Here is a 25,305-nt window from a genome sequence, read left to right as displayed (position 1 = left end):
CAGGCGGTGGTTGTCACGGCAGAGATGGTCAGAAAACAGCTTCGAAGCAGGGCAGGAGGGAACAGGTTGGAAACAACCACCACACCACGGGAAGCAACAGTAAAGCCATGGGCAGAGGCTGAAATGCACCTGCACATGGGCTGGCTGCAAGGAGCCTCTTGCACACCCCTCCTCACCCATGGCAGTACGTACAGCACCGTGCACGCCGTGCGAGAGTACGCACAGCCCCGTGCGCACCGTGGCACGGCCCCGGCTCCACGCGAGCCCGAGGGCCACGGCGGGACGCGGCGCCCAGCCCGCCTGGGAGGCTGTGCTTCTGCATCTCCCCGGTGAATTGTTGGGGTTTGCTTTCTGAAAGGGCTCGGCAGCAAAATCTAGAGGAGATTAAAAGGGAAACGCTAATGTTTGTAAAATTCTCTCGACCGTGTTTTTTGTTATGCGATGGGCGGCTGGAGGAGGATGGGCCCTTGCTGGCGCCACGATACGGCACAGCTGAGCTCGACAAATGCCATTTGATAATTAATTGAACGCCTGTGCTATCAGCTGCCATTACCTAGGCCCATCTTTGGCACAGGTCCACCATTTCACACATCCCACGCTGGCAACCCACACGGTGTTTTAACCCTTCATTACACCGCCTCCGGCTGGACTCCGGGACTGACTCCCTGGCACTGTCGGAAGAAACTGGCATCACTGCTGAGCAAAAACAGCTCAGCCACAGACTGCCTGCATGGGCAGGGCTGCCTGGCCCTGGACATGGCCGTGCCTGTCCTGGCAATGTCTCAGTCCCTTCAGTTATTTCATCCACTCCGACCCTGCCCTGGCAGGGACCTGGCATCCTCATTTCGCAGCCGAGAAACTGGAGATACCAGATAACAGTAAGCAGAGAGCTTGTGTCCCGGCCACTGCTGACCTGCTCCTACGCACTGCGAATCAGCCACAGGGTGTAAGCATCTTCTCCAAGCGATGGAGAGCACCCAGACCCGGCTTGGCATGCACTCTCTCCCCCTCACACCCCGCTCCCCAATGTACGTGGTGCCTGACACAGCTGAGAGCCGGTAAAGGCTTTGTTAGGAAGATTCCCCGCAGTTTGAACAATGCTGGCAGTGCTGGCAGCACTGTTGCCTGAGCAAAGCAGCCCCAGGCAAGGGAAAGCCAATATGGAAAAGATAGTATTTATCAGCAGCCCTGCCCAGAGGGATCTGCAGAGCTGGGGCTTGCGAGACCACAGACAGTCCCTGGGGGTGTTTCTGCGGGCACAGAGGGGCAGGCAGGGCTGGGGCAGGCAGGCACAAGGGGCTGCATCTGTCCCAGGCCGGGCTTCCCACTCCTTCCCGAGGCTGCTCCAGACAACAGCATAAAGGCAGCTCTCGAGCAGGGCCGTGGGGCTCTCTGTGCCCTGTGGAGGTCCCTGGAGGTATCCAGAGCCTATGATCGGCATCCAGAGAGGAGGCTGCGGGACTCGCAGCACCTCTGCAAACCGGCAACTGTGCCCGCACAGCCCGGCTCGGCGACGCCAGCCCCAGCCCAAACCGCCAGCACCTCCTGCCACATCCCCGTGCGCTGCAAGGACGTTTAGCGCAGTCTTTAACAGCATTGGTCTCAGGTCTTCTGCGAGGCAAAGCTGATTCCCCGCCACGCTGCACGCTTGGGCCGCTCAGAAACAGGGTGCGTTCCCCTGCCACGGGCTGAGCGCTCACCGGGACAAGACACCAGTAACCGCCAGCACAACGCCCCAGAAGCAGCACCCTCCCGGGACGTCAGTGCCCCTCCAAACGCCACGGCAGCCCCGAGCAGGGCCGCGGCCAGGCAGGGGAGCCCCGCCGGCACGGAGTGTACTTACAGCCGCGACAGCGCCTGGTTGTTCTGGAAGAGGAGCTCGGGCAGGGTGTGCAGCTGGTTGCGGTTCAGCCGTCTGCAGGGAAGGAGGAAAGGGTCAGGGTTCCGGGGGCAAAGCAGTCACCCTGCCGGCAGCCCAGCTGGCGCTTTGGCTCGCTCGGAGGGGCCGTTAGAGCAGAGCATCCCACCTGGCAAGGACACCCCTGTCCTGCTCACAGCACGCCCAGGCAGGGGCAACCAACGGGGCATTAATAGACTTACTCACAATATTGTAATTACATGCAGACAGGACTCCAAGCTGTTAAGTGCTGATTGCTGCTTAACTGCGCTGTTAACCTGCTGCTCACTCAGCTCCTCGTATTTGCTCGAGCAGCTTGGGATTTTTAAACCGCTGAGCTATTTTACTGAGTACTGGACTGGAACTTACGGCTCCCTCGCTAACGCACAGGATGCAGCTGATAACAGTGAGAGTGATTTGTGTTTAACCTGCCACTCACCCCAAAAGCATCAGAAAGGACTTTATAGAAACAGAAATAGGTTTGCTTCCCACGCTGTAAAATACTGCTGCCGTGCAGCAGAGAAACTGTTTGAAGTCAGGCAGCACTGATATATTGTGGTTTAAGGCAAAAAGGAAAGGATGCTCTCTGCGACTAAACCCGGCAGCCCCTCACAGACCCGCCTCCGCGCCAAGGCACTCACAGCCGCTCCAGCTCCTTCATGTCATCAAACGCCCCACGCTCCACCGTGCTGATCTGGTTTTCCATCAGCTGCCTGCAGAGAGAAGGGGTCAACTTTGCGAAAAGGTGGTCCCCAGCTGCCAGTCTCGCCGGCGGGGTCCCCGATGCTCCTCTGGACCCAGGGCCACCTGGCTCCCACCATCCTCCCAACACAACCTGGCCTCTCTGTCCCCACTCCCTCCTGGCTGGAAGCCCACCATGCTCAGCCCAACATGGGCACCCTCCAGCCCTGCCAGCTGATGCCCACCAAAGGGCTCAGCATCATCTGTACCAGCCCCAGGAGGGGTCACAGGCCGAACACGGTGCCCACCAAGGCCAGGGCCGTCAGCCCCTCTCCAGGAACTCACAGGACGCGGAGCTGCTTCAGCCCAGCAAAGTCGTTCTTGTTGATCCGCGTGATGTTGTTGCCGTTGAGCTCCCTGCGGAGAGAAGAGGCGGAGGTCAGCAGGGAAGCACTCAGGAGGCAGCCAGGCACCAGGGCTCCCCTGTGGCTCCCCGAAAAGGGCAGGCAAGACCCAAAGGACACCAGCGGCCTCTGCATTTCTGTGGTCCCTTGCTGGGAATGGCAGGGTTAGCCGCTGGCTCTGGAGTAGACCCTCATCCTCAACGGCCAGCAGCGCTGGGTGCACGGAAGTCTGTCTGGCCGGGAGTGTGTAAGCTTGCATCTTTCATAAAGCAGCAACAGGCAGGGGCTACCCAGTTCCCCACATCTCCCTGTCCCCACACTGTCCCCCCTTGGGACAGAAGCCCCAGAGCCATCAGCGATGCGATAAACATCCCAGTGACGCCAGCAGCCGCCTGGCTGGATGTACATCACCTCACTCTGGAAATGTGGCAAACACCTGGCAGGGCCATCCTAAACACACAGAGCGGCTTAGAGAGGGCACAGGTAATAAGAAAGCAAACAACCATCCCCCAGAAAAGCAGGATCCCTCCAAACATCCATCTGCAGGTCACCCACATGCATCACAACTGGTTCAGTGCTCAACACCTCGCACCGTTCTCTGCCCTGTGTCACCTCTGAAAGATCTGCCTGGAGAACAAGCCATACTTCAAGTTTCACCTGCCAAGAGACACTTGCCAGGGACCGGCTGCTTCTCCCGACATCACTCCCTTGTGCAAAAGCCTTGGGTAAGCCCAGAGGGGAGACGCTATCCCAGCTTGCTTGCCCTGCTGGTGGTAAAAAGGGGAGAGGGCGGCCCGTGGGCTGCCTGCACCTAACCCACAGCTCCTGTCGTGCCCAGGCTCTGCTCAGCACATGGGCAAGGTGTGCCCCACTGCCAGACCCAGGCGTGGCAGGGGCTCTGCTCCCAGCCTGCCAGCTACACCTCCCCAGCTCTCGCCCACCACGCTCTCCAGCGTGCCCCTGCTACGATTACCCTGCTTTAAAAACACATTGAGCCGGGAGCTGCAGAGATTTGCGCCTCGCAGTCTCAGCTTTGCAGTGTGTTTTCGCATTACAGGCTGTGAGCACTGCAGGGAGAGCAGGGACCATCAGCCTGCAGAGCTGGGGGTCCCTGTGCAGCACCCCACGGGCAGGAGAGAGCCTCCCCCCCTCGGCAGCGCAGGGCACGGCAGCGTTTGCTCCTTGCCAGGAGGCCGATCCGCCCACGGCATGCCCCGGGGACGGAAGATGCCCGCGCAAATATATGGCCCGGGAAGGACTCCCACGCTGGAACCCAGCTGCCTGTGCCGTATGCAGACATGGAAATAAAGAGGAAACTAAATAACTACAGGAGGGGTAGGGAGTCAAGGGAAGACGAGCTGCTGGACCCAGGGCAGGGGAGAGGCAGGAGGTGCCAGCCCAGAGCAGGCTGCGGTGCCCGGACAGGACCCCCGCACCCAGGGCTCTATAGCCCCCCAGCCCCGGCAGCGGGACCGCTGAGCAGATGGATGCCCCATGCCACACGAGGGGCTGAATACAAAGTCCATCATTTCCACCCAGAGCCAAAGCCTCCCTCCACCGGGCTGTGCGGCCATGCGAGGGGCCGAGGTCAGCGGCAGGCTGGCCCCGGAGCCGCCGAGCAGCGTGCAGGGCCGCCGGGTGCAGCCAGCACAGCCGCGCACCCCGGGGTGCTACCATTGTCCTGCTGAAACGGCTGATAATGGCTAATGAGTTCCAGCTCGCCATTATAGCCTCATAATTACACCGCTATTCAGCGCCGGGCTCTTGCCATTATCCAGCCGTGTGCGCCTGTGTGGGGAAGGAGGTGGGACAGCACGTTACTAGGACACAGCTGAATGCAAGCGGGGAATGAATAGAGGTTCCCCAGCCCCAGCGATTAAACTGAAACCCACACTCGGGCTGCGCAGCCCCCGGCTCCCCGTCCGGCCCGCGCACAGCGGGCACGTCTGGCTCCCAGGGACCGGGCTCCAACCCGCACGGTGCAGCCTGTAGGGCTCGGTCCTGCCCCTCTCCCAGGAGCAAAACCCACGGCCAGGCTGTGAGTCCTGGGCACCAGGCACTGGGGTGGGTCGTGCGTTTTAGAGACGTCTGTCACCGCAGGAAGGGTGGCTCAGTACGTGCAGATGTGTGTGCTGACCTCCTGATGGACCACAGCTTTTGGGCCAGCTAAGGGCAGGGAGAAACCCCGCGCTCAGGAGTCCTAAGGGGCCCTTGCCAAAGCAGATCGCCTGGGAAGCTCCCCAGGGCCAGGCTGGAGGTCACGGTGCCCATCTGAGCTCCTGGCGAGGGAGGGTCCCCAGCAGCACTCCCACATCGCCTTCTTTTAAACATACCTAACACTACTCGGGCTGCAACGTGTGGAAATCTCCAGTACTGCAGAGAGAGCAGAGAGGCCTGATTTTAAAACTGCTCAATCAGAAAGCCAAGACTTACACCTCAGCCTGCAAAGCCCAAGGAGGGCTTGGACACCTCTGGGGTCCTCTGAGCATCAGCAGCCCAGAACGCTAGCCAGAGCACAGGCAAAGCAGCACGGAGACATGTGGAGACACCAAAGAGCCATGGACTGGACACGGCCAGTCCCTCCACATGCCGAAACCAGGCTCTGCCTTCTCTCCCAGGCACCTTCTGGGACAGTGCAGCCTGAAGCCAAAGACTTTTCATCACAAGGAGGCACAAGCAGGATGCACTGCCCTGGGGCACTGCCTGGGGACATGCCTGCCTGGGGACATGCCACCCTGGGGACACGCCATCCTGGGGGGCAACTGTGCTGCCCACCCAGCCCACACCAGCCTCCGCTCCCTGCGTGCTCGCTGAGCATCCCCAGGGTGCTCCTGGGAGAGGGATTGGTGGTGGTCCCCGAGCGGGGCAGGGTCCCAGGGCCCCTCCACAGCCCCACTCCCTCGGGGACTGGCCCTGTGTGCTCCCTGACAACTGCTCTCAGCATCCCCCCATGCCTTTGTTCGGGTAAATGATGGTCTTTGCAACCAAGATGGGAACGAACAGCAGGTAAAGCTTATTTGTAAGGACGCCGAGGCAACACTCTATTTAACTTCATGCCATTTTTTCCCCTCTAAATCCCCTTTGGTTCCTCATGGAGATAAATTACAGTCTGCTGTGCCCAAAAAGCTGGATCCCCGCTGCTCAGCTGCTCACCCGCTGCCTCCGTGCCCTTTCCTAGTGAAGCGAAACACCCTGCCCTGCCCCGTGCAGCAGAGCTTCGATAAGGACTGATGCGTCTGGGGAGCTGCCTGGCAGATCGGTTGCATTTCTGGACTGTGATTTGAAAGCAGAGATGTGGGGTGTGCTCTTTTGCCGTTAATCCATGGAGTTGAATGCCAGAAAGCAACATCACATTCATCCAGGCTGCCCTCCTCTGCCTCTCAGCACCCCAAATCTCACGCTGCCGTTGGAGAGGCAGCAAATTATTTGCAATCTGCGAGTTTCAGAACCCCCCTCTCATTTCTCCCTGGGAAGAGGAAAAATCATTAAAACAAGCAGTCCCTTTGCTATGTTGCTTGTGGATCATCCCACTCCCAGATGGGATGTCTGTATTGCAGCAGGGTTCGTTAGACTGAATTTGCATAGTCTGGGTTTATATTTGGTTACTAGCTTTGGATGGCTTATTCCACTCCCAAGGGGTCTGATGCGTCTTTTCCCTTCACAGGGTTTGGAGCTACACTAACTTGGTAACAACCTCAGAGAGTGCAAATGCTGAGAGGTAATTTATTAAATACAGCCAACATGAGTGATATTTCCCTGGGCACTGATTTATCAGGAGCGGGAAGGAGCAGACAGCACAATCCCACCATCCGTACTCCTCTGCAAAGCATCAGCTATTCGGCACACATGTGACGCCCACCCTTGGGCTCAGCTCTGCTTTCCCACCGAGCCAGAAATCCTAACCACTGCCCTCCCCAGACTCCCACTTTTAAGAAGGCAGAGGGGAAAGCCTGCGACACGAAACCCTGTATCTGCACCCGCAAGCGGAGAAACGTGTCCCGGCCGTGTCAGTACCAGCGCAGGGCGGGTACGCGCGGCGCCCGGGCGGTGACTGCAGGGGCTGGCGGAGAAGGGTCCGTGCCAGCAACGCCTGCAGCCAGCCGTGCTCCTGCGGTCCCCGCTCTGAGGGCCACCACGGCCTCACCGCCCAGCGAGGCTGGCAGTGGCTTCGTTGGTGTGATGCATCCATGGTCCTCATCGCCATTTCTGTCCTTGGCTCAGAGCACCGGCCCTTAGGGATTCAACTCCCCTCCCAGCGGCTCCGCACCCTCATCCTGGGGGCCTGACCCAGCTGCAGCCGGCAGTGACAGATAATAATCGGGGAAGCGCAGAAATGAAGGCTGCAAGGTCACACGCCCCACAGCAGTATCTCCGCAGCCCTCCATCAATCCTGACAAGACGTGTATGCAGCTCCTTCAGGGACGGGGACTGACACTCCTCTGTGCCCTATTCCAGCAACTCACTGCTCCTGCCTCAAGGACCGTTTCCAAAACTCTGACCTGAACCCCTCTCGCTGCAGAGGAACCCCATGCCTGCCTGCCCCAGCCACCACGGTACAGAGACCGGGCTGCTCCCTTGCCCACACAGGTCCCCTCTCCCAGCCCCGTGCCCCACAACAAGCCCCCAGCCCCACAGGCACAGCTCTCCCTCAGGGTCTCTCTGCCTTGCAGGGGCAGGACCCGCTCAGCTCGTGCTCCCATCCCACAGCTGTGCTGTTGGTGACCCCCTCCCACCAAACACCTTCCTCGAGTCACCAGGCAACAGCATCCTTTTTGTCAGCCCATTCCTCCTGTTTGCCAAGCCCACTTTGAAATCTCAGCCTGCCCTGCAGCATCCCTCCCAGCCTGGTGGCATCCGCAAATGTCATAAGCAGCTTGTGTCCCATCACGCAGACTGCTAATGGAAACACGGCTGAGGCTCAGAGCCCGGACTGACCCCTGCACTCAGCACTGGGGGACAGAGCAGCTGCAACCTTTCATCCTGCACTTCTATTGCTTTTTTCAAGTCTTCTCAAGATTTCACCCAGCTGCTTGAATGTAATTGAGTCCCAGCACCAGCTCGCTGAACTGCCCAAGCAGCAAAAGGCAGGGCAGAGCCCTTCACAGTCCCGGGAGAGCTGGTCCCCTCCAGCACCAGCATGGAGGGATGCTCACCACATCCACCAGCTCTCTGCAGCCCATGGGGGCTCGGCTGGGTGCTAACCCCATCCCCTGCAAGGTACAAGGGGGATACAGGGTGCTGCTGTCCACTGCTCGGGGAGGGGGCACTGGGCACCCCCTGCACAAGGAGCTCAGCACCTTCTCCTCCTTTTTCTTCCCATCCCTGCCCTGACCAGACCGCTCAAGGAAGAGCACGGGTGCCCACAAGGTTCATCGAAGTCCCTTTACAGGTGTCATACAGCCCAGGGACAATGTCTTGCCAGCACCCCCTCTATCAGATGCCTGCAGGGTGACGTGCCCAAAGAGAGCTCCAAGAGCAGCTACGTGCTATTTGGGCTCATCTCAGAATAACTGCCCTTAGCCGAAGGGGAACCCAACCCCAAGCACAATGTTGGCCCCCAGAGCACGGGAGGCTCTGTAAGCTTTTATGAGGTACTAAAGCAGGTTAGCACCACAATAAATTTTTAAGTGCTACAAACAGCATCGATCGTGCGGGTAACGGTGAGGATCCGGAAGGCTTTCTGCTCTTCCTAACTTCTCTCTGGGGTTTTCATGCCACAGCCATTAGCTGCTCATAGTCAGGGAGTGCTTTACACTCACGCAGCATCGTGGTGTGTCACCTTCAGGTTAAAAATAAATAAATAACCTCACTCAACCCCAATGTGAGAGAGAAAAGGCAGCAGGTTGTTTCTGCTTCATAAACAGGGAAACCAAGGCTCGGATGTATCTGGTTACCCTCAAAATCGGACTTCTTGTGCTGTGCTGACTAGCCCGGTGAGGAGTATCGCTGCTCCCGTGGCTCCTCTGCTTCCCATGGCAGGCAAGGCAGCCCAGCCCTTGGGCTTCATCCTGCCACTCAGCAGATCAAGGTCAGATCCACCCTGCATCTTCCCCAGCAAACTCCCTTTGCTCATCCCTCCTGCAGCAGCTCACAGCAGGGATGGGAAGACAAGTGCACAAGAACTGCCCAGTTATGGGTGCTTGCTCAACCCCAGACCAGCTGGGTCTCCTGGAGCATCCCATTTTGGAGCTGGGGCTTCCTCCTGCTGAGAAATATCCAGGGCCAGGAGCTTGTATCTCTCCCACACTTTGTGCCCAGGGCTGCTCCTCGGCTGCATCGCTTGAAAAATTAATCTTCTTTTTCTGATCTTCCTCCTTCTTGCAGCCTTTCTCCCCCATAGGACGCTTGCCTCTGCTATTTTGAGCAGTGAGTGCATCCAAAATGCACGCCAGGAAAGCAGATACTCAGCACAGCTTCAGAGCCTGGATGTGGCAGGAAGGGCTGAGACGGTCCCGGAGGGGACAGCCTGGGACGGACCCTGCACCAAACACCACAGAGAGGTTCCCTCCATCCCACCTCATTCCCTTCTTGCTTCCAGCAGCACCATGACCCCAAGGACCAGGCTGCAAACCATCCCCTCTCACTGCCCACACTGCTAATTGCAGCCTGGTGCTCTACAGCAGGAAAACCTCCGCTCGCTGCCGCTGCTGCCGCTGCAGCCGTCCCTGGCCGTGCCCCGAGCGGGGACAGAGGACAGGGGCTAGCTGCCAGGGCTGGCCTTGGAGCTACTCGTGCTGGAAGCCTGCCGGGGAGCAGTGATCTGGGTCTGACATCCCTAATGCACAACGGGTTTTTACGGCGTTTGAGAAAGACAGGCACAGAAACATCGCTCTGCCTCTCAGGTTTTAAGAAAGGTTATTTCGGTAGCAATAAAGATAAAGGGGATGTGTCCACAGCACTAAATACCTCTGGAGTGGGCAGGGAACCATGAAGGACTCGGATGCGAGACAAAGACGGGCTCCTTGGTTGCCCACCTCGCCCTCCCGCGCAGGCACGCATGCACACGTCCTGCTCCAGCGCTCGCCTCGCCTGCCCGCACCGGCTCCCTGGGGAGCACACCCGAGCAAGGATGGAGGAAAAGCCCCTCTCAACGCAGGGTCACGGGCTTGCACACCTTTCCCCAGGTGGGACACCCTTCCCCTGCGCACCCCACCCTGGTGGCACGCCAGTTCCCTCTGTTCCCCCAGGCTGCGGGCTCTGCTCCCCTGCGGGGGTCTCTCGAGCATCCTTTGCATTTTATAGCTGCCTCGCTCTTCTGCTGGCCGGAGATTCCGTAGGAAACAATGAAGTAGGGAAGCACGAAACTCACATCAAATGCACATCCCGTAATGAGCCAGCTAGACGGTTTTTGTGTGTGTCTGTGTGTGTGCGTGCACAGGGTGCTATCCTGCACCAGCACCGCTGCCACCGTGCCCAGCACACAGCAGCAGCAGCAACGGCGTTTGAAGGTGCACACGAGAGACCCACAATTAAAGCCAGGAACAATTCCCCCTCCTCGTTCCCACCTCAGGAGCGAGGAATTGCCAGCGGCACAACGCATCACCCCGGAGGAGCAAAGCAGCAGCACATTTAAGGCAAAAATATCTATTTTAAAGGATGCAATAAAACAGAGCCAGGGAAGGGTTTATAGGGAAGCAATTGCCGTGCGGGGTGAGAAGTGGTCACCAGAGGCCAATCTGCCTGGCTTTATTGCCTGTTACCGGTGACTTTTCCCAACCAGGGGACAATAGATCCTCCGCTATCAGCCTCTGCTCCAGTCAATACAAACACGACATAGTTTTTTAAACTAATATTTTTCCAGCATGCAATTCCATGGAGAGTGAGAACGCAGCGTTACCATGGCGATATATAGACAGCATCTGCCTTGGACGTAGCTGAAGGGAGAAATTGGAATAGAATTGCAAATTTCCTCTGTCCGGGAAGGCTCCCAAGGAAGCCACCGCAACGGGCTGAGCAGGCTGCCTTCCCCAGCTAGCCCGCATCCTCCCAGTGCCCAGCGCTGGCTCTCCCGAGAGCCGAGAGCAGTGGGGCCAGCTGAGCACTGCCCTGGCTGGAAATGGGTCCTGCATCCTGCCCCAGAGCTCTGCAGAGCCTGTACGCTCCCTCATTGCCCCTGCAATCAGCCTGCTCAACGGCAGCACCAAAAACTTGCCCGGGCACCGCAGGAAAGGGAGAGGTTGACTCCTCCAAGGTGCTTCTGGAGAATTAGCGTTTCCCAAAGCACCCCAAGGAGACACAGTGCAACGACTGGTGTCGAATACACGAGCGCTGCCGCGATACACCAGCCTTGCCGCTGCAAGACATTTTGATTAACCGGCTAGAGGGAGACACGCGAGCGTGAATTAAACAGGCGCTGAACAAGAGCTCGCGGCTGTAATTTCGGCAGGGGACGGCTAGGCAGTGCACGAGCGTGCCTCAGGTGCAGCCACCCCGGCATCGAGCTCCCGTAGGCAAGGGCTGGAGCTCAGCACCCCTGCCCTCCGCCTACAAGCTGGCTGGAAGAGCACACAGACAGGGGAGCTGGCTGCAGTCTGGATAGGGCCCATTTCAGCACCGGCAAATCCCAAGTTGGGGGAACAAGGCAAGTGGGAGCCCCATGCAACGCTGAGGCCAGGCACCCTGGGAGGGAGAAGAGGGAGCCAAGGGGGATGCAGTGATGGGGACCCCCAAACCCAGCTCTGCTGCCCCCCATGTGGGGGGAGAGGGGCATGGCACAGCCGACAGTGAGACAGGGAGTGTTCAGCCCACCGGAGAGAGGAGGCGAAGGGATGAGTGGGGCAGTTAGCTGTCATCTGAAAACTTCAAAAGCAGGAGCGACTGCAATGCCATGAGGCTCAGTTCAACCCCCACAAGAGAAGAGCTGGCTGGAAGCAGCCATTTGACGGAGGTGAATTTGCACTGATCCTGCTGGCACAGGGAGAGTGATGCAGCTCCCCAACAGGGCAGCCTGCTCTTCAGAGGCGCTTTCAAGGAAAGAAAGAAAGAAAAGCAAGCCAACGGGGAAGGGAACCATGCCCTTCTCCCACAGCTCTCCTCCAGCAGCTGAGACCCGAGGGACTCCTGGGAGCAGATAACATGGTAGTGCTGGAGGATTATCACCCCGTCCTGCCTGCAATGCTTCCAGGACCTGCTCTGTCGTGCTTGCCAGAGGCGTAGGCAGGAGCACCGGCAGCCCTGCAAAGCGCCCAGAGATTTTGCTGCTTCCCCACTTTCTGCAGCATAAGCCTCTCCACTCGGTGCCTGATCCAGGTGGGGAGGGGAAGCACTGCTTGGCATTTACATCAAGTTGCAGACTAGAAGGCACTTTAGGGAGCAGTGTGCTGTGCCCTTGAGCAAGGAAAGAGGGGTCCCTTGTCCCCTAATGCAGCCACCACTCATGCTCCTTCCTGGACACATCTCCAACCCTTACCCTGCACCAACAGCATAGCACTGTCACCAGGCAGACATCACGGGAAACCTTCAAGCAGCAGACAAGACAATTTCTCCCCAGCCATGATTCCCCAAAGTTACAGTGACTCTGTGAGGCAAGTAATTCCCTCTTCTTCAAAGGAAAAAGGTGTGTTTCAAAAGTGATGGAGCTCAGACCTCACTGCAGGACTCTGAGGTCTGAGTCTCCGTGATGGCTTTGGCAGTGCCAGCAAGCGTGGCTGCAGTGACAGCACTGCCCTGTCCAGGGGTTTGACCCATGACACCATGGGGCTCAGCCGGCTGGGAGGCTGGAGAAAGCCTGGAGCCTCTAAGCACCAGGTTGGGCTGCCCTGCAAGGCTCTGGGCTCGCAGCAGGCAGGCAGCACGACAGCAGGGACACCACAGCTCACCGGCACTGTGGGACGCATGGCATTGCTCACGCTGCGCATCCCAGGTCTTGGGAAAAGAGGCAGGCAGTGGAGGGCACCGGTAAGGGGTTGCTGTCTTCCCAAAGAAAGCCAGCCCCTGGAAGCAGCGATCCCCAAACACAGACCCTGCTGCAGGCTCCCCTGCTGTTACTAGCTGACCCCGCTCCGTCAAGCGGTGAGAAGTTGGAGACTGTCAGGTTGCAGCCTCTTTACAGGGAACTCAAACTCACGATGTTACAGCAGGAATTCACTGCTCGGAGACAGACCTGCTCTGCACAGACACCCTCAAGCACCTGCAAGGGCACGCAACACAGCGGGAAGTAGTTATCCAGCAGACAACACCCATGAGAGAGCAGCACGTCTAGCTCAACCGAGCCAGCAGATCCGGCACCGGCACCTGCATGAACGTACAGAAAACCCAATGTCGCCGAGCAGCGACAGCCACCGAGGATCGGGTCAGTGGAGGCAGAACAGGAGACAGCAAGCAGGACCTGCTGCCAGAGCGGGAGAGATGCCCTCCGAGGCAGGAGCGAGACACCCACCCAAGGGCGTCCTCCATCAGCCCACTCCAGCATCGTCTGGTCCGAGCAGTGCTAAGGCCCGGCCGGGTGGGCAGAGGTGGGGGCTCACTGCCCCCAGCACCCCACACCCGGGTGCGTGAAGAGCAGATGCTGTGGAACCCACTGAGCTGCCTGATGGGTGGAAAGGGCTGGTGCAGGCAGGAGCAGCTGTGCAGAAAACTTCCCCCCCACCCTGGGCACGGAGGAAAGGGGGATCCCGTCTCGGAGCTCACAAACTGGCTCTATGGGACTGCAGCTCGCAGCAGCCTGGTTGCTGCGCTGGGTAATAATCATTTGTATGAAGATAATTATGGCGGGAGAAAACTCCACTACAGTGGTGTCCCCGCAGAGCTCCCAGCGCGGCACACTGGGTGCAGCCTTGGCAGCTGTCAGGCTGCCTGCAGTCGCTGCCTGCAGGGTCTCTCCCCGGCTGCAGGCAAAGGGGACATTCATGCTCCAGTGACTGGAGGCAGCGCAGCACCGAGACAGGAGGATCCCGGTGTGTGTGGCTGTCCCGGGACGCATCCTGCCCTGAGGAGGCGGCAGCCTGACGCCTCCCTGCGCTGCAAGGGGGATGTCGGGGCAGCCTGGCCCCACGGCTGGAGCTGGGGGGGTAGCGGGGCTACTGTGCCACCAGGCTCCACCGCAGCCCCTCGGACGAGGCACCCGCTGCCCCTGAGTGGAGGGGAAAGGCTGGGGACAGCCCTGCTCTCCTGCCGGGGTTGGGCACACCCGGGCACGCTGGGAACCTGCCGCCAGCAGCGAGTTGGACACATTCAGCTCATGCCCCTCTCCCCGGAGCGGTGACCCGCTGCAGCCGCAGCGCCCCGAGCACAGCGACCTGCCCAGCGGCAAAGGCACACCCTGCTCGGGGGGCTCAGCGGGCTCTGCAGGACCTCCGCAGCCGGCCGGACCGCAACTGTGCTCCATGGGAGAAAAGCTTTCCTTACGGAGTCCAGCTGAGACCCTCAGGGATGCGGCAGGGGCGTGGATGAGCAGGGAGGTGCGGGCACAGGGGACTGGCAGGGCTGGGTGAGCTGCGTGCGCGGCTGTGGGGTGGTCACAGCGGGGGGGGGTCCCAAGGGAGGACGGGGCCTGATCCCCAGCACAACGTCCCCAGGAGAGCTCTCCCGGGACAAAAGGGTGCCCAGCACGGGTAGGGGCTCGGGGTGGCGGGGACCTGCAGGCAGCGCCTCCAGCTGAGTGGATGCCCCATGACGAGTCACAGCAGGAATGGCCACACACCTGCGTGTGGGTGCCACGGGGCGTGCAGCCCCACACATGCAGCCCATTCCGGGCTGCCCCAGTGCAAATGCACACACACCCACACACCCACACCCCGAGCAACCCACCCCCTCAGGCACAGCTCTAATCCCAGCCCCGCTCCACGCGCTGCCACACACACGGGCACGCGCGGGCTCTTGCACATGCGGCGCCCCTTGCACCCCCCTCCCGCAGACGAAGGGTTGCACGCGCGTCTTGCCCCAGCGGGCTCTTGCACACATACCGTTCCCCACCTCGACGGGCTGTTGCATCCCCGTGACGGAGGGGACGCTGCACAGGCACCCACCCGACAGGCTCTTGCACATCCCCCCCCGCCCCCTGCGTTTGCACAAGTAGTCCCCTCAACAGCCATATGCATCCCACTTGGATGGGCACTTGCACACACGGACACCCTTAAACATGTATTCCCCCTGCCTCCCGCCAGGATCAGCGCTCGCCCCAGCACCCTGCCTTGCACATACGCCCGCACCCCGACACGGGTCGTTGCACACCCACCCGCGACGGCCGCTCCCACCCGCGCCGGGCCGCACAAAGCCCAGCGGTACTCACAGGCGCTCGGTGCCGCGGGGGATGCTCTTGGGCACGGCACGCAGGGCCGTGCCGTGGCAGTCCACGGTGGTGCCGCTGCAGGCGCAGAGCGGCGGGCAGGCGGCGGCGGGGCCCCGGCACAGCGCGGCGCACGCCAGCAGCCAGGCAGCGGCCCGCAGCCCCGCCGGGACCCCCGCCGCCCCCCACGGGGTCGGAGCCGCCATGGCAGCGGGCAGCGGGGTTAGGCGGCGAGGCCGCTGCGCATCACCGGGGAGCGGGGCTGGGCAGGGCACGGCTCGATACGGCTCGGCTCCGGAGTGAGAGCCCCGTCGGCGTACACCCGCCCGCCTCCACTGCCGCCCCGTCCCGCAGCCCCGGCACAGCCCCGGCGCTGGCTCCTCCCTCCCACCCCGACGGACCCCCCGCCCCACGCCGCCGCCACCGCCCCTCCCCGCGCCCCTGGCACCGGCGGCTGCGGAGGTAGGAGCGGTGCCGGCCGGGGAGGGCACCGGTACTCGGAGCCGTCGGGGCTTTGTCCCGCCCCGGCCGTGCAGCAAGGTGGGCTCCGGCTCGGTGCCCCCACCTGGCACTGGGGGGGTTAGCCGGAGTGAGATGGGGGGGATGCCGGAGTGCAGCAAGGAGAGTGGGGAACGTGTGGGCAGAGGCACCCCGGGGGCTGGCAGAGACTGGAGAAACAGCCTGCGGACCGAGCAACGGCAGGCAGAGCATTCCCACCCTCTCCTCGCGGTGTGCCAAAAGCTTTCTCACCCCCCGGTACCCTCCAGGCATCCCTGGCCTGTCTCCCACCCCACAGCCTGGAGCCCCATCCCCATCATCCAGAGCCCAGGCGAGGGATGGGGACCATGCAGCAGGCTGGCACTGGTCAGCTGGCACAGTACCCGGTCTGCTCAACCAAGGCACGCAGGGGGCACTTGAGGTGCATCCCCCCCTTTGCTCTCTGCCCCACACACAGACTGCAAGTCCTAAAGCCCTAGCTGTGGCGTTAGCTATGTCCTTTCCCACTGTGCAGGAATATCTTAATGTCAAAGACACCAACATGTCTTTGCAGCTAATCCACCTGGAAGAATGAGGCAAAATATACCTATTTTAATGCAAAGAGAAGTGAAGCCAAGAAATCCTGTGAGTTTGGCCCCAAACGGCTGACATCTCAGAATTGCATTCAGTAACAAACTAAAACCTTCCATTTTCTTCCCTGCGCTCTGCAAACGCAAAGCAGGAGGGTGTAAAAAAAGAAGGGCTGGTCACCTGTTTTATTAATGACACCTGAAACACTTGTAACCCTGTGGCTCCAAGAGCTGAGTCCTTAAGAAAAACAACAGGCGTTGTGAGATGCTCAACAGAGCCCTGGCTGCTGGCAGCAACCGCGGCAAATATCCTCCTCGGAGAGGAAACCCTTGGAAAGAGAGGAGGTGGGAGCCTGTCGCATTGCTCCGGCAGTGGGAGGAGAGGTGTGTGAGCACGGACACCCCACCGCACACTCATTTCCCCAGCCACCACGATATTTGCAGGGATGGTGGGAGGTGCTGGGGGCAGGAGTGCCTGTTAAATCAATGCCCCCTGCGTATGGAGCTCCACAAGCTCCTTAATCAGGGTGAGAGGGAGGTGTCTGCACGGGGCCTCGCTCTGGAGAGGGCCATCTTGCACACACACAGGGTTGCACCAGCTTGGCCCAGATCCGCAGCCCTTTCCCATCCCGAATGCAGGCTCCCATCATCTGTCTGCATTTTCATGACATCTCCTTCCTCTGGCCCCAGTCCCGGGAGGAAGCTGTGCCTGAGATGGATGAAAGGGGTTTGTTCCTTGTTGCTACCCTGCAGCCCTGACAGCGAGGAAGATGAGCTGCTTCCCAGGACTCCAGGAGCTGACCGCTCGCTGGCACAGCTCCAGGACAGGTGGCCCTGCAGCCCGTCCTGGGGCTCCCAGAGGGACTCCGGTGGCCATGGCACCACAGAGCACCCGAAGGGGCCCTATGCCAAAGACCTCAGCTGGATTTCTGGGGTGAAGGTTGTTTCCTAGCAGCTTGGAGTTCCCCAAAGCCAGCTGCTACCAGCATGATGCCGGTGACCCCCTTCCCTCCCTCCCAAACTCCTCCCTCACCCCTTGGCCAGCAGAGCGGAGCCCAGTCTTCCTAACCTGCCCTTTACCTCTGGTGCTGGCAGGAAGGCAGGAGTGGGATGAGGGATCTTGTTTCCTCCCTTTTGCAGGCACTCGCCCCAGGCAAATCCTTGTGATTTGATTTGCAGAATAAATAGGCTCCCTCCATCTCTGTGTCCAGCTGCAGAAACATCGCGTCGCTTTACAGCTGGGGCCGTGGTCTCGGCAGAGGGAGCAGCTCGTGGGGGCCTGCCTGGAGGCCACCACTGCCTGACCCAGTTCCACTGGGATGCTGAAAACCCCATTTCAGGCAAACATCTACATTTTCTCCAGTGGGTACCTCGACTCCTGCGGGAGCTTCTTGCTACCACCTGCCACTCAGCCAGCGCCCGTGCCCCAACGCTGCGGGGCATCCCACCGAGCCGGGCTGCCGGCCGCGGCCGACCCCTCTGCAGCTGCTCTCATTGGAAAAGCAACGCCCTTCCAGGGCTGCCAACATGGCGAGGGCTGAGCGAGCCCGGTGAGGCAGGACAGTAGGGTGGAGGGGACGCGCTGTGCACCAAGACCACCTCCCCCATACACACCTCAGCCCCTGGCGCATTTGCGCGATCCCAAATCACCCAGGCGCTCCGTATGGGGTGGCAAGGGCCTCGGAGAGCAACATCTGCCTAGGAAAGGCCCAGGGCACCTCTGAATATGGATGAGGAGCAGGGAGAAAAATAAACCCCAAACTTCTTTATCAGGGGAGGCTTGGTCCTGCCGTCTGCCACCGGGATTTGGGCCAAACTGCTTGACAGAGAGAGAGACCATCTGGATCGTCTGATGGGCTCTGGGTTTGGTTAAAATGAAGCAGAAGCTTTTTTTGCAGGAGAGGAGTTTTCATGGGAAGATCCAGGGAAGGATTCCAGGGTACGCGCCAGACCTGTCGTGCAAAGAGAAGCGAAGCAGCTACAAAGCTTCAAACAAAAATTGCTGTCAGTTTTAAGCCAAGCCCCCCAGGGCACCATCCGGACACTCCTACCCACCCCGGCACGGGCTGCAGCCCGCTCCCGTTAGCTCTCCTGCGGCCTGGGCTGGTGCTGGGTCCCCGCCAGGGCCAGCGGCGGCTGATAGCACCTTGCAGCCCGCCTGGGCTTCGAGGCATCTGCGCGGCACCGTGGCACCCCACGCCTCAGCGTGCAGGGGAGGAGGTGGCGTGTCCCGGCCCGTGCTCGCTGCGGCGTTCAGGCTGCGCTTTGAAGCAATGCCGTCCGTGGCTGTCACTAGTCCACAGCAGTGCTCAGCCCTTCTTAGGGTAGGACCAAGCACTGGTGCAGAGCAGAAGTGTTTAAAGCGCAGGCAATAGCATGCATGCACAGTGCCTGCTCCAACTCCCCTGCCAAGGAGCACTGCCGACTGCAGGATCCAGCTCCCCTTGCTGTGCTTCGAACCCTTTCTCCCACCAGGAACATCACTAAAACACACCTGGTTTGGGAGCAGCGGCCACAAGACCCAGCTGGAGACATGCCAGGAGCAGAACGGCCATGACCTCTGTCTGCCTGGTGTCTCCCAGAGACCCCGCGCAGGGCGGGCTGCCGGGCTGCCCCTCTGCCGGCTGCGGCCGCATCTGCCACGCCTGGCCGGCTCGGCTCGTGCTGGGAGGCCAGGCTGCCTTTGTCCCGCCGGACACGCTCAGCTTCGGAGAGTGAGGCATTGTGTGGGAGCAGGCTGGCGTGTGGGCCCTGCTAGGGCACCTGTTGGGCTTGTGCAGAACGACAATGCCCTTGATGGGTCTATTATGGAGTGGTGCGGGCGGCCGGGGGCTGCTGGGACCACAGTTAATCTCGCCTGGTTAGCAGCAGCGGCAGGCAGGGCTGGGGTGCGCTGAGAAGCGGCTCTTTCTGGCGTCTCTCCAGGGACAAGCCCTACCTTGCTGGCAAACACCACCAGCATCGCCCTGCGAACTGCCAGCATCACTCCGCAAACGCTGCCAGCATTGCCCTGCGAACGCGGCCAGCATCACCGTCTTAGGCATCGCCAACGTCGCTCTGTGAACATGGCCCCACTGACTGCAGGAGACGGGGGCAGCTCCGCTGCCTGGGCACCTCGCTGCTGGGACAAAGGGAAGGGAATGGCATCCATCAGGTCCTCCAGGATGATATGGGAGATGCTGAGGCTCCCAAGCAGGTGAATTTGGCCCCAGCCTCACACAACAGGGGCTGTCTGAGCGGGGAGAGCCCAGCCTGCCCTGCTGCCTTGAGCAATTGCAGAGCAGCAGGCGAGCGACAGCCTGCAAGGCACTGCATCCCTGCTTCGTGGCGCAGCTGAGCCGAGGGGCTGAGCCCCACACCCTGGGTCCCCAAAACCAGCTCTAGCCCACAAGGAAGATATTTGCATCGAGCAGTCCAGACGCAGATGAGAAGATGCTGTTCCCAGCACAGCTGGACGCACCGACCGCCTGGGAGCTCTGCGGTGCAGCGCAAGCTGGTTTGAATAAACCACACGTGAGGAGGTGTTTGGGAAGCGCCTCGCACATGGAAATACTATTGTTGGTGCAGCGTGGGATCGGGGACTCGGGGGTCCCCAGATGTAGCAATTGTTCCCTATCCGCATACACACACACTTTTCCCCCGCTCGCTCTGCCTGGAGCCACTAATTAACCCTCCTCAATGAAGATGCATTGGAGGGATAATTTACTGTTTAATAGACTAACTTTCCATTTGCTGTTGCCAAGTGCATCCAACATATTTCTCCACGGTGCCATAAACTGCAGCTCCTCTGCCGTAAAACCCTGCCTCCCAGTAGGAGCAGGTGGGGTTTCAGGATTCAGCTGATGACCTTGGCCATGGGGTGAGCAGAGACACCAGGCTTTGTTTTTGGAGGAACAGGGCTTGTTCCCACCAACCCCTTTCGCCTTATTGCAATCCCCATTGCACTGACAGCCCCAAGCCGGGAAACCATCTAACCTGAGAAATAAGGAATGTCTCAGCCTGATGGATGAGGGAGGCAGCAGTTCTGTCCTGATTTTATTAATGAAGATGCCCTGGGTGCAGACGAGCTTGTCCCTGCTCCTTATTTATGGCTAGCTGGCAGCCGGTCCCACACTGGGATGCAATCAATAAGCTGTGTGCCCAGTTGGGCTCATTGTGCTTCCGCAGTCATGGGTGGCCTTTCTGTGCCTTGCTGGTCCCACAGTTGTGTCATGTCTCCTCGCTCCTCCTCCCCCAGCCCTCACAGAATTACAAGCTACTAGAGGCTGGAAGAAAGTCAGATCCTGCACAACGTGGGATGGGGGAGCTGATGCCAGCCCCACTTTGCCTCCATCACCTGAATTCCCACACTGTACAGGGGACACTTTCAGGATGCAGGTGCTGCCGGAAGGAGCAGCAGCCACAGAGGCGTGAGCCCAAGTGGCTGGCTACCAAGGTCTGGCTCTGAAGGATGGCAAGAGGATGCCAGTAGCCAAAAATAACTTGAAAAAGAGAGGGAGAGGGTTTAGCTTGCCTTGTGACAGCACTGCTCAGCCCCAGATGTGGGCAGGGACTCTCACTGGAGCTGGAGGACCATACTAGGGGCTACCTGCAGAGCTGATTTTTGTCCTTTGTAAGAGAGCATCCCTCCCCAGCCTTTCCAACAGCATGCTCTGCGCTCTTTATGTTCTTGTTCACCTTATTTATAGCCCCAGCTTCCCACTCCCTTCATTCCCCACATGCAGCCAGGGAGACAGAACCAGGCATCTCCAAGCCTGCCCCCCAGCACATCTGGCCCTCAGGCCCCCCCAGTGCTGTGGGGCAGGCAGGGGGTCCCATCCAAGAGTGCGTGCTGCCAGCCCCCTCTTGTGCTGCTGCTGCAGAACGGCCTTGGCGAGGCATAAAGGAACCAGAGGCTTTTGTGCAAGAGGTTGCTGAGATCCTGATTTGCAGGGGTGGGAGGACGGGCAGGCAGCTGGGCCAGGAACTTTGCTTCGTAAGCAAAAAGGTTGGAGGAAACAAATCCTAAAACAACCTCAGGCCAATGCAGACACCTCCACATCACAGACCTGTGCATGCACCCAGTTCCACACAGCCACACTGGCCAAGGCAAATTTACACCCCCATTCATCCCAAGCCCCAGTGCTGCAGCAGGTTCATCCAGAAGCAGAGAGGATGAAGTAGGACCCAATGCTCTTCTCTGGTGCAAAAGGAGCCAGGCTTAAAATCATGTAAGGCAGACCAGAGGAGAGTTGGGTGGTGGATCTGTAAATCAGTCCCAGCAGCAAAGCAGGGGAGGCTGGTTTAGCCTGGGTGAGGAGCCTGGTTTAATCCAGGAGAGGTGGGACTAGGGAGGGGAGCACAGTCATGCCCACTCCATCAGGGACTCAGCAGTGAAAGGAAAGCTCTGCTCCCCCCAATCCAGACTGAAATTAGCACCTTGAAGGCTGCTACTGAGAAGTATCTGAGCCTCACCCCATGATGCTCAGAAGCTGGCAACAGCTTCTCCTTGCATCAAAACACAGGAGCCCAGAAATAACCTCATGCCATTGGGTATGCATGGGCACTGCCCAGGAACAAAGCTGGGCTGGAGCAGGATGCGGCCGGAGAGCTGGTGCCAGGGGAGATCCCACCCCAGCCCACAGCAGGGTCAGTGTGGGACCCAGCACAGAGATCTTAGCATCTATGTGCCTGCACAATTTATGAGCTTCAGCATGAAAACCCTCACTGGGGGAATGAGCAAACAGAACTAAACATGGTAATTTATTCACTCCATGAAAAAATATTAGTTAATCCAAGCCAATGAGATTGTAAAGCCTGATAACTGGTCGGGCTGGTGCCAACATCTATCGCTAGCAGTACTCATGTTTTTTGTCTACACTGTTGCCCTAGGCAGTGAGATGCAACAGCAGTATGACAGCTCCCAGCCACACATGATAATTTAAGAGAGAAAAAATATCTTATTTCAACTCCAAATCAGGGCAGAACAGTTTAAAAAAAAAAAATCAAGACAACTTGCAAAAATTGATTTAGATAGCAGTGACACTCTCTGCAGAACTTATTTGCAAGTCTGCTGTGCAATTTGAGATAAAAACTGTTTAATGAAATGAAGGATGAGTGCTGCTTGTTTGCATTGCAATGCCACTGCCGTGCAGGAAAACCATCAGGCCAAAGCAAATACACTGAAAGCTGAGCAATCCCCCTCTAAATATGTACCTTCACCCAGCGTTTGGTCCCGGTGACTGCTGCCCTTTCACTTGCAGCCAAGCACAAGTGGTGGGGTTGTGGCATCAGGGGCTAAAAACTACTCATTTTTTAAATTATGTAATCCATGTAAAGCTGTCACTTTGAATCACAGCTTATCAGGGAGGATATATTTGGGTTTGCAGTATTCAAAGTAGCTATTGTGAGTTTTTGCATTCCTTTGTTCAGCATTTTCAAGAACAGAAGTGGCTCTCTGGACTCCCATGCCTACTTTCAAGTGCACAGAGGCTCATCCCTCCTGCTCCCCGAGCTCTGGGGAGATGGGGTGCACCAGTCCCATGACACCCAACTGACACCCACTTGAAGCTCACCCTGCGGGAAGGCAGCACTGGTTTCAAACGTACTGCGCCGCTTGCTTCTCCTGCTTGTTTTTCAATTGCATGGCGGGGATGTTAATGAGTGTCTGAGCCATGGCAGGCAAGCCCAGGGCATTTCAAACGTGGAAGAACTTCACAGAGAAATAATCTGCATAAAATCTGAGACGCCATTATTAAGAAGGAGGAAAAGAAAATGCAAGCAGAAACCATCCTCCCTCGGCAGCTAAGAGTGGCAAGAGAAGAATGGTTCTACAGAGAAAAATGTATTCATTTGATCCATTATTTATATAAAGTACTCTTTGTAAACCTGATTTCCCATCACCCTGGATGACAGCAGGGGGAAGACAGGAAAAGAAGAGGTCCAGCTTCATACTTCCAAGGGAAAGACAGCTCGTCAGGGCACCCTGCATCACACCAGGATCCCAGAGAGGGAACAAGCCCCAGTGCCATGGGAGGCCAGTGCTGTCCCTGCAGGCAGGCAGCACCTCACCAAGCACCCCCCCACACTTAAGGGTAGGAACTCTGGGGTTCTGAGCAGAGGTTTCCTTTCTTTTGAAGGTGGATGCAGCACCAAGTCCTTGCTGTCCCAATGAAACTGTTTAAGCCACTGAGCAAAACCACTAAAAATAAAAGCATTTAATATGGGGTTTTCACATGAACGCACAGAAAGGCAACAGTCTGAAACAGTACATACACAGCATATATAAATAAGGACAAAGATTAAAAATACTTTGGAAATGATAGACTCTGGGAACAGTTAGTGGCTGCTCTGGGAAGAAGCATCCTTGTGAGTCATTGCACAGGGCAGACAAATAAGACACATCCAAGCATGACTAAAACTCCCCCTCGCCTGTGAGACAGTGTGAACACATTGGAACTGCAACCGCCAAGGGTCCTAGAGGCCGAATCCGTTAGTCACCACCATCCTCTCAAGCATAGGGAGGACAGCACCATGGGCTAAAGCCCAGGGCACCAAACCCCTCCTGGGACTGCCCTGTCTGGAGACTGCACCCAGCCCTTTGGCAGCGAAGACATCCGAGACATGCAGAATGCCAGACTGACGCCCCATAGATAATTTTTCTTAGAGCTAAGCAAATCTCAGCTGTGCCAGAAGCCAGACAGAGTCCCTGAGCCATCAGTAAGCGGGGACAGTGGAGAGAAGAGTTACATTCCTCTCATCTATACAGGAGCAGTGTGTTTAGTCTTAGGAGCAAGATTGCCTTGCCAAGCAGACACCCATACAGAGATATATGCCCAGGTAAGCTAGGGGCAATGGGGAGAGAAGGGATGGGATGAACAAACGCTTTTACTCAGCAACCACCCTTGATGCAAGTAAGAGCAGAGGTAGCAGGACCAGACCCACCTCTCTGTGTACTGCCACTCAACCTTCAGCTCTGCCTCATCTCTGTTCAGAGGCAAAGCCGAGATCCTCAGGTCTCCCCTAACAGCTGACTGCAGGGGCAGGGTAGAAGTGCAGTCAGCAAAACACGCTGTGCCCTTCGGAAGAGAGGACAGACGGCTTCACCCTCCAGAAGGAATGATTACAGACACTTCCAAAAAGCACATACTACTACCACATCAAACAGCCTCTGCCCTTCCTCACAGCATCCTCGCCTGCCTAGTCCCTGAAGGACCAGAGCTCGCTCTTTGCTGCGACAGAGGCTCCTAACACCAGCAACTCCCAACTCACACATCTACAATCCCACTACTCCCTATATTTTCAAGAGAGCCCTTCCAATCTGGGGTCAGACTGGGGACAGGCACCCCTGATAATGTACCAGGAACATCCCTTTAGACAGAGCAGCATAAGACACACAGCTTTGTATCTCAAAAAAAAAAAAAAATCACAGTAAAAAAGTGACAAATTTCAGCTAAGCTGCACAGGGCTCCGATGCCCTGTTTTGACAGCTCTAGCCAGTCGGACTGAACTCCCTGCTCACATCTCGATATTCACACCTCCTGCCACAAGTTCTCAGAAAGCTGTCAAGGACAGAGCTCCAACTCCTGCCGGCTGGTGGTTCTTAAAGATTAGATGACAATTATAATTGGATTCCAGAGATTATTTGCTTCGCCGATAAGGGATGAGAGGTGTTTAGATGGTTCCCCAGCTGATTAAATCTTTATTTCACAGTAGTGACCCTGTGTGTTTTCTACCCCCGAGTGCTTGCAGACAGGTACTTGGCAAGACTGGCTTACTGGAACACTTTAGCTTAACAAGGCAGCTGACACTGGCCAGCTGTGATGGGAGTTTATCCCATATCTAGGTGGTTTCATCTCATTTCTGCAGCTTAGGCCAAAGAGATGAACCCAACTCCAACCCTTTCCCACACTTTAATGACTGATTAGACAGTTGCCTGACCAGCCATCCAGATATCTTGAGCCAAAGCCTTTGGCACCTTTTGCAGCAGATCACAAATGGCTGGAGCCCTCCCTCACCTCCCATGCTGATGATGCTGTTCCTGTGCTATAC

General features: G+C 58.2%; 1 protein-coding gene across 1 annotated transcript in view; it reads right to left on the bottom strand.

Annotated features, from left to right (window-relative positions):
* Nucleotides 1-15,414, bottom strand: part of SLIT1 (slit guidance ligand 1) — a gene marked incomplete at its 5' end in the record, with an annotated part of 58,710 nt that extends 43,296 nt beyond the window's left edge. Inside the window, 4 exon segments of the mRNA XM_082002302.1 lie at nt 1,844-1,915; nt 2,539-2,610; nt 2,924-2,995; nt 15,212-15,414. Of these exon segments, the coding sequence (XP_081858428.1) occupies nt 1,844-1,915; nt 2,539-2,610; nt 2,924-2,995; nt 15,212-15,414 (419 nt within the window).
* Nucleotides 15,415-25,305: the final 9,891 nt, after the last annotated feature.

This window comes from Phaethon aethereus (assembly GCF_964289735.1).
Source record: "Phaethon aethereus genome assembly, chromosome: 7".
NCBI classification, from domain to species: Eukaryota; Metazoa; Chordata; class Aves; order Phaethontiformes; family Phaethontidae; genus Phaethon; species Phaethon aethereus.
Note: the sequence above shows the minus strand (reverse complement) of the source record. Positions and strands in the feature narration are given on the sequence as shown.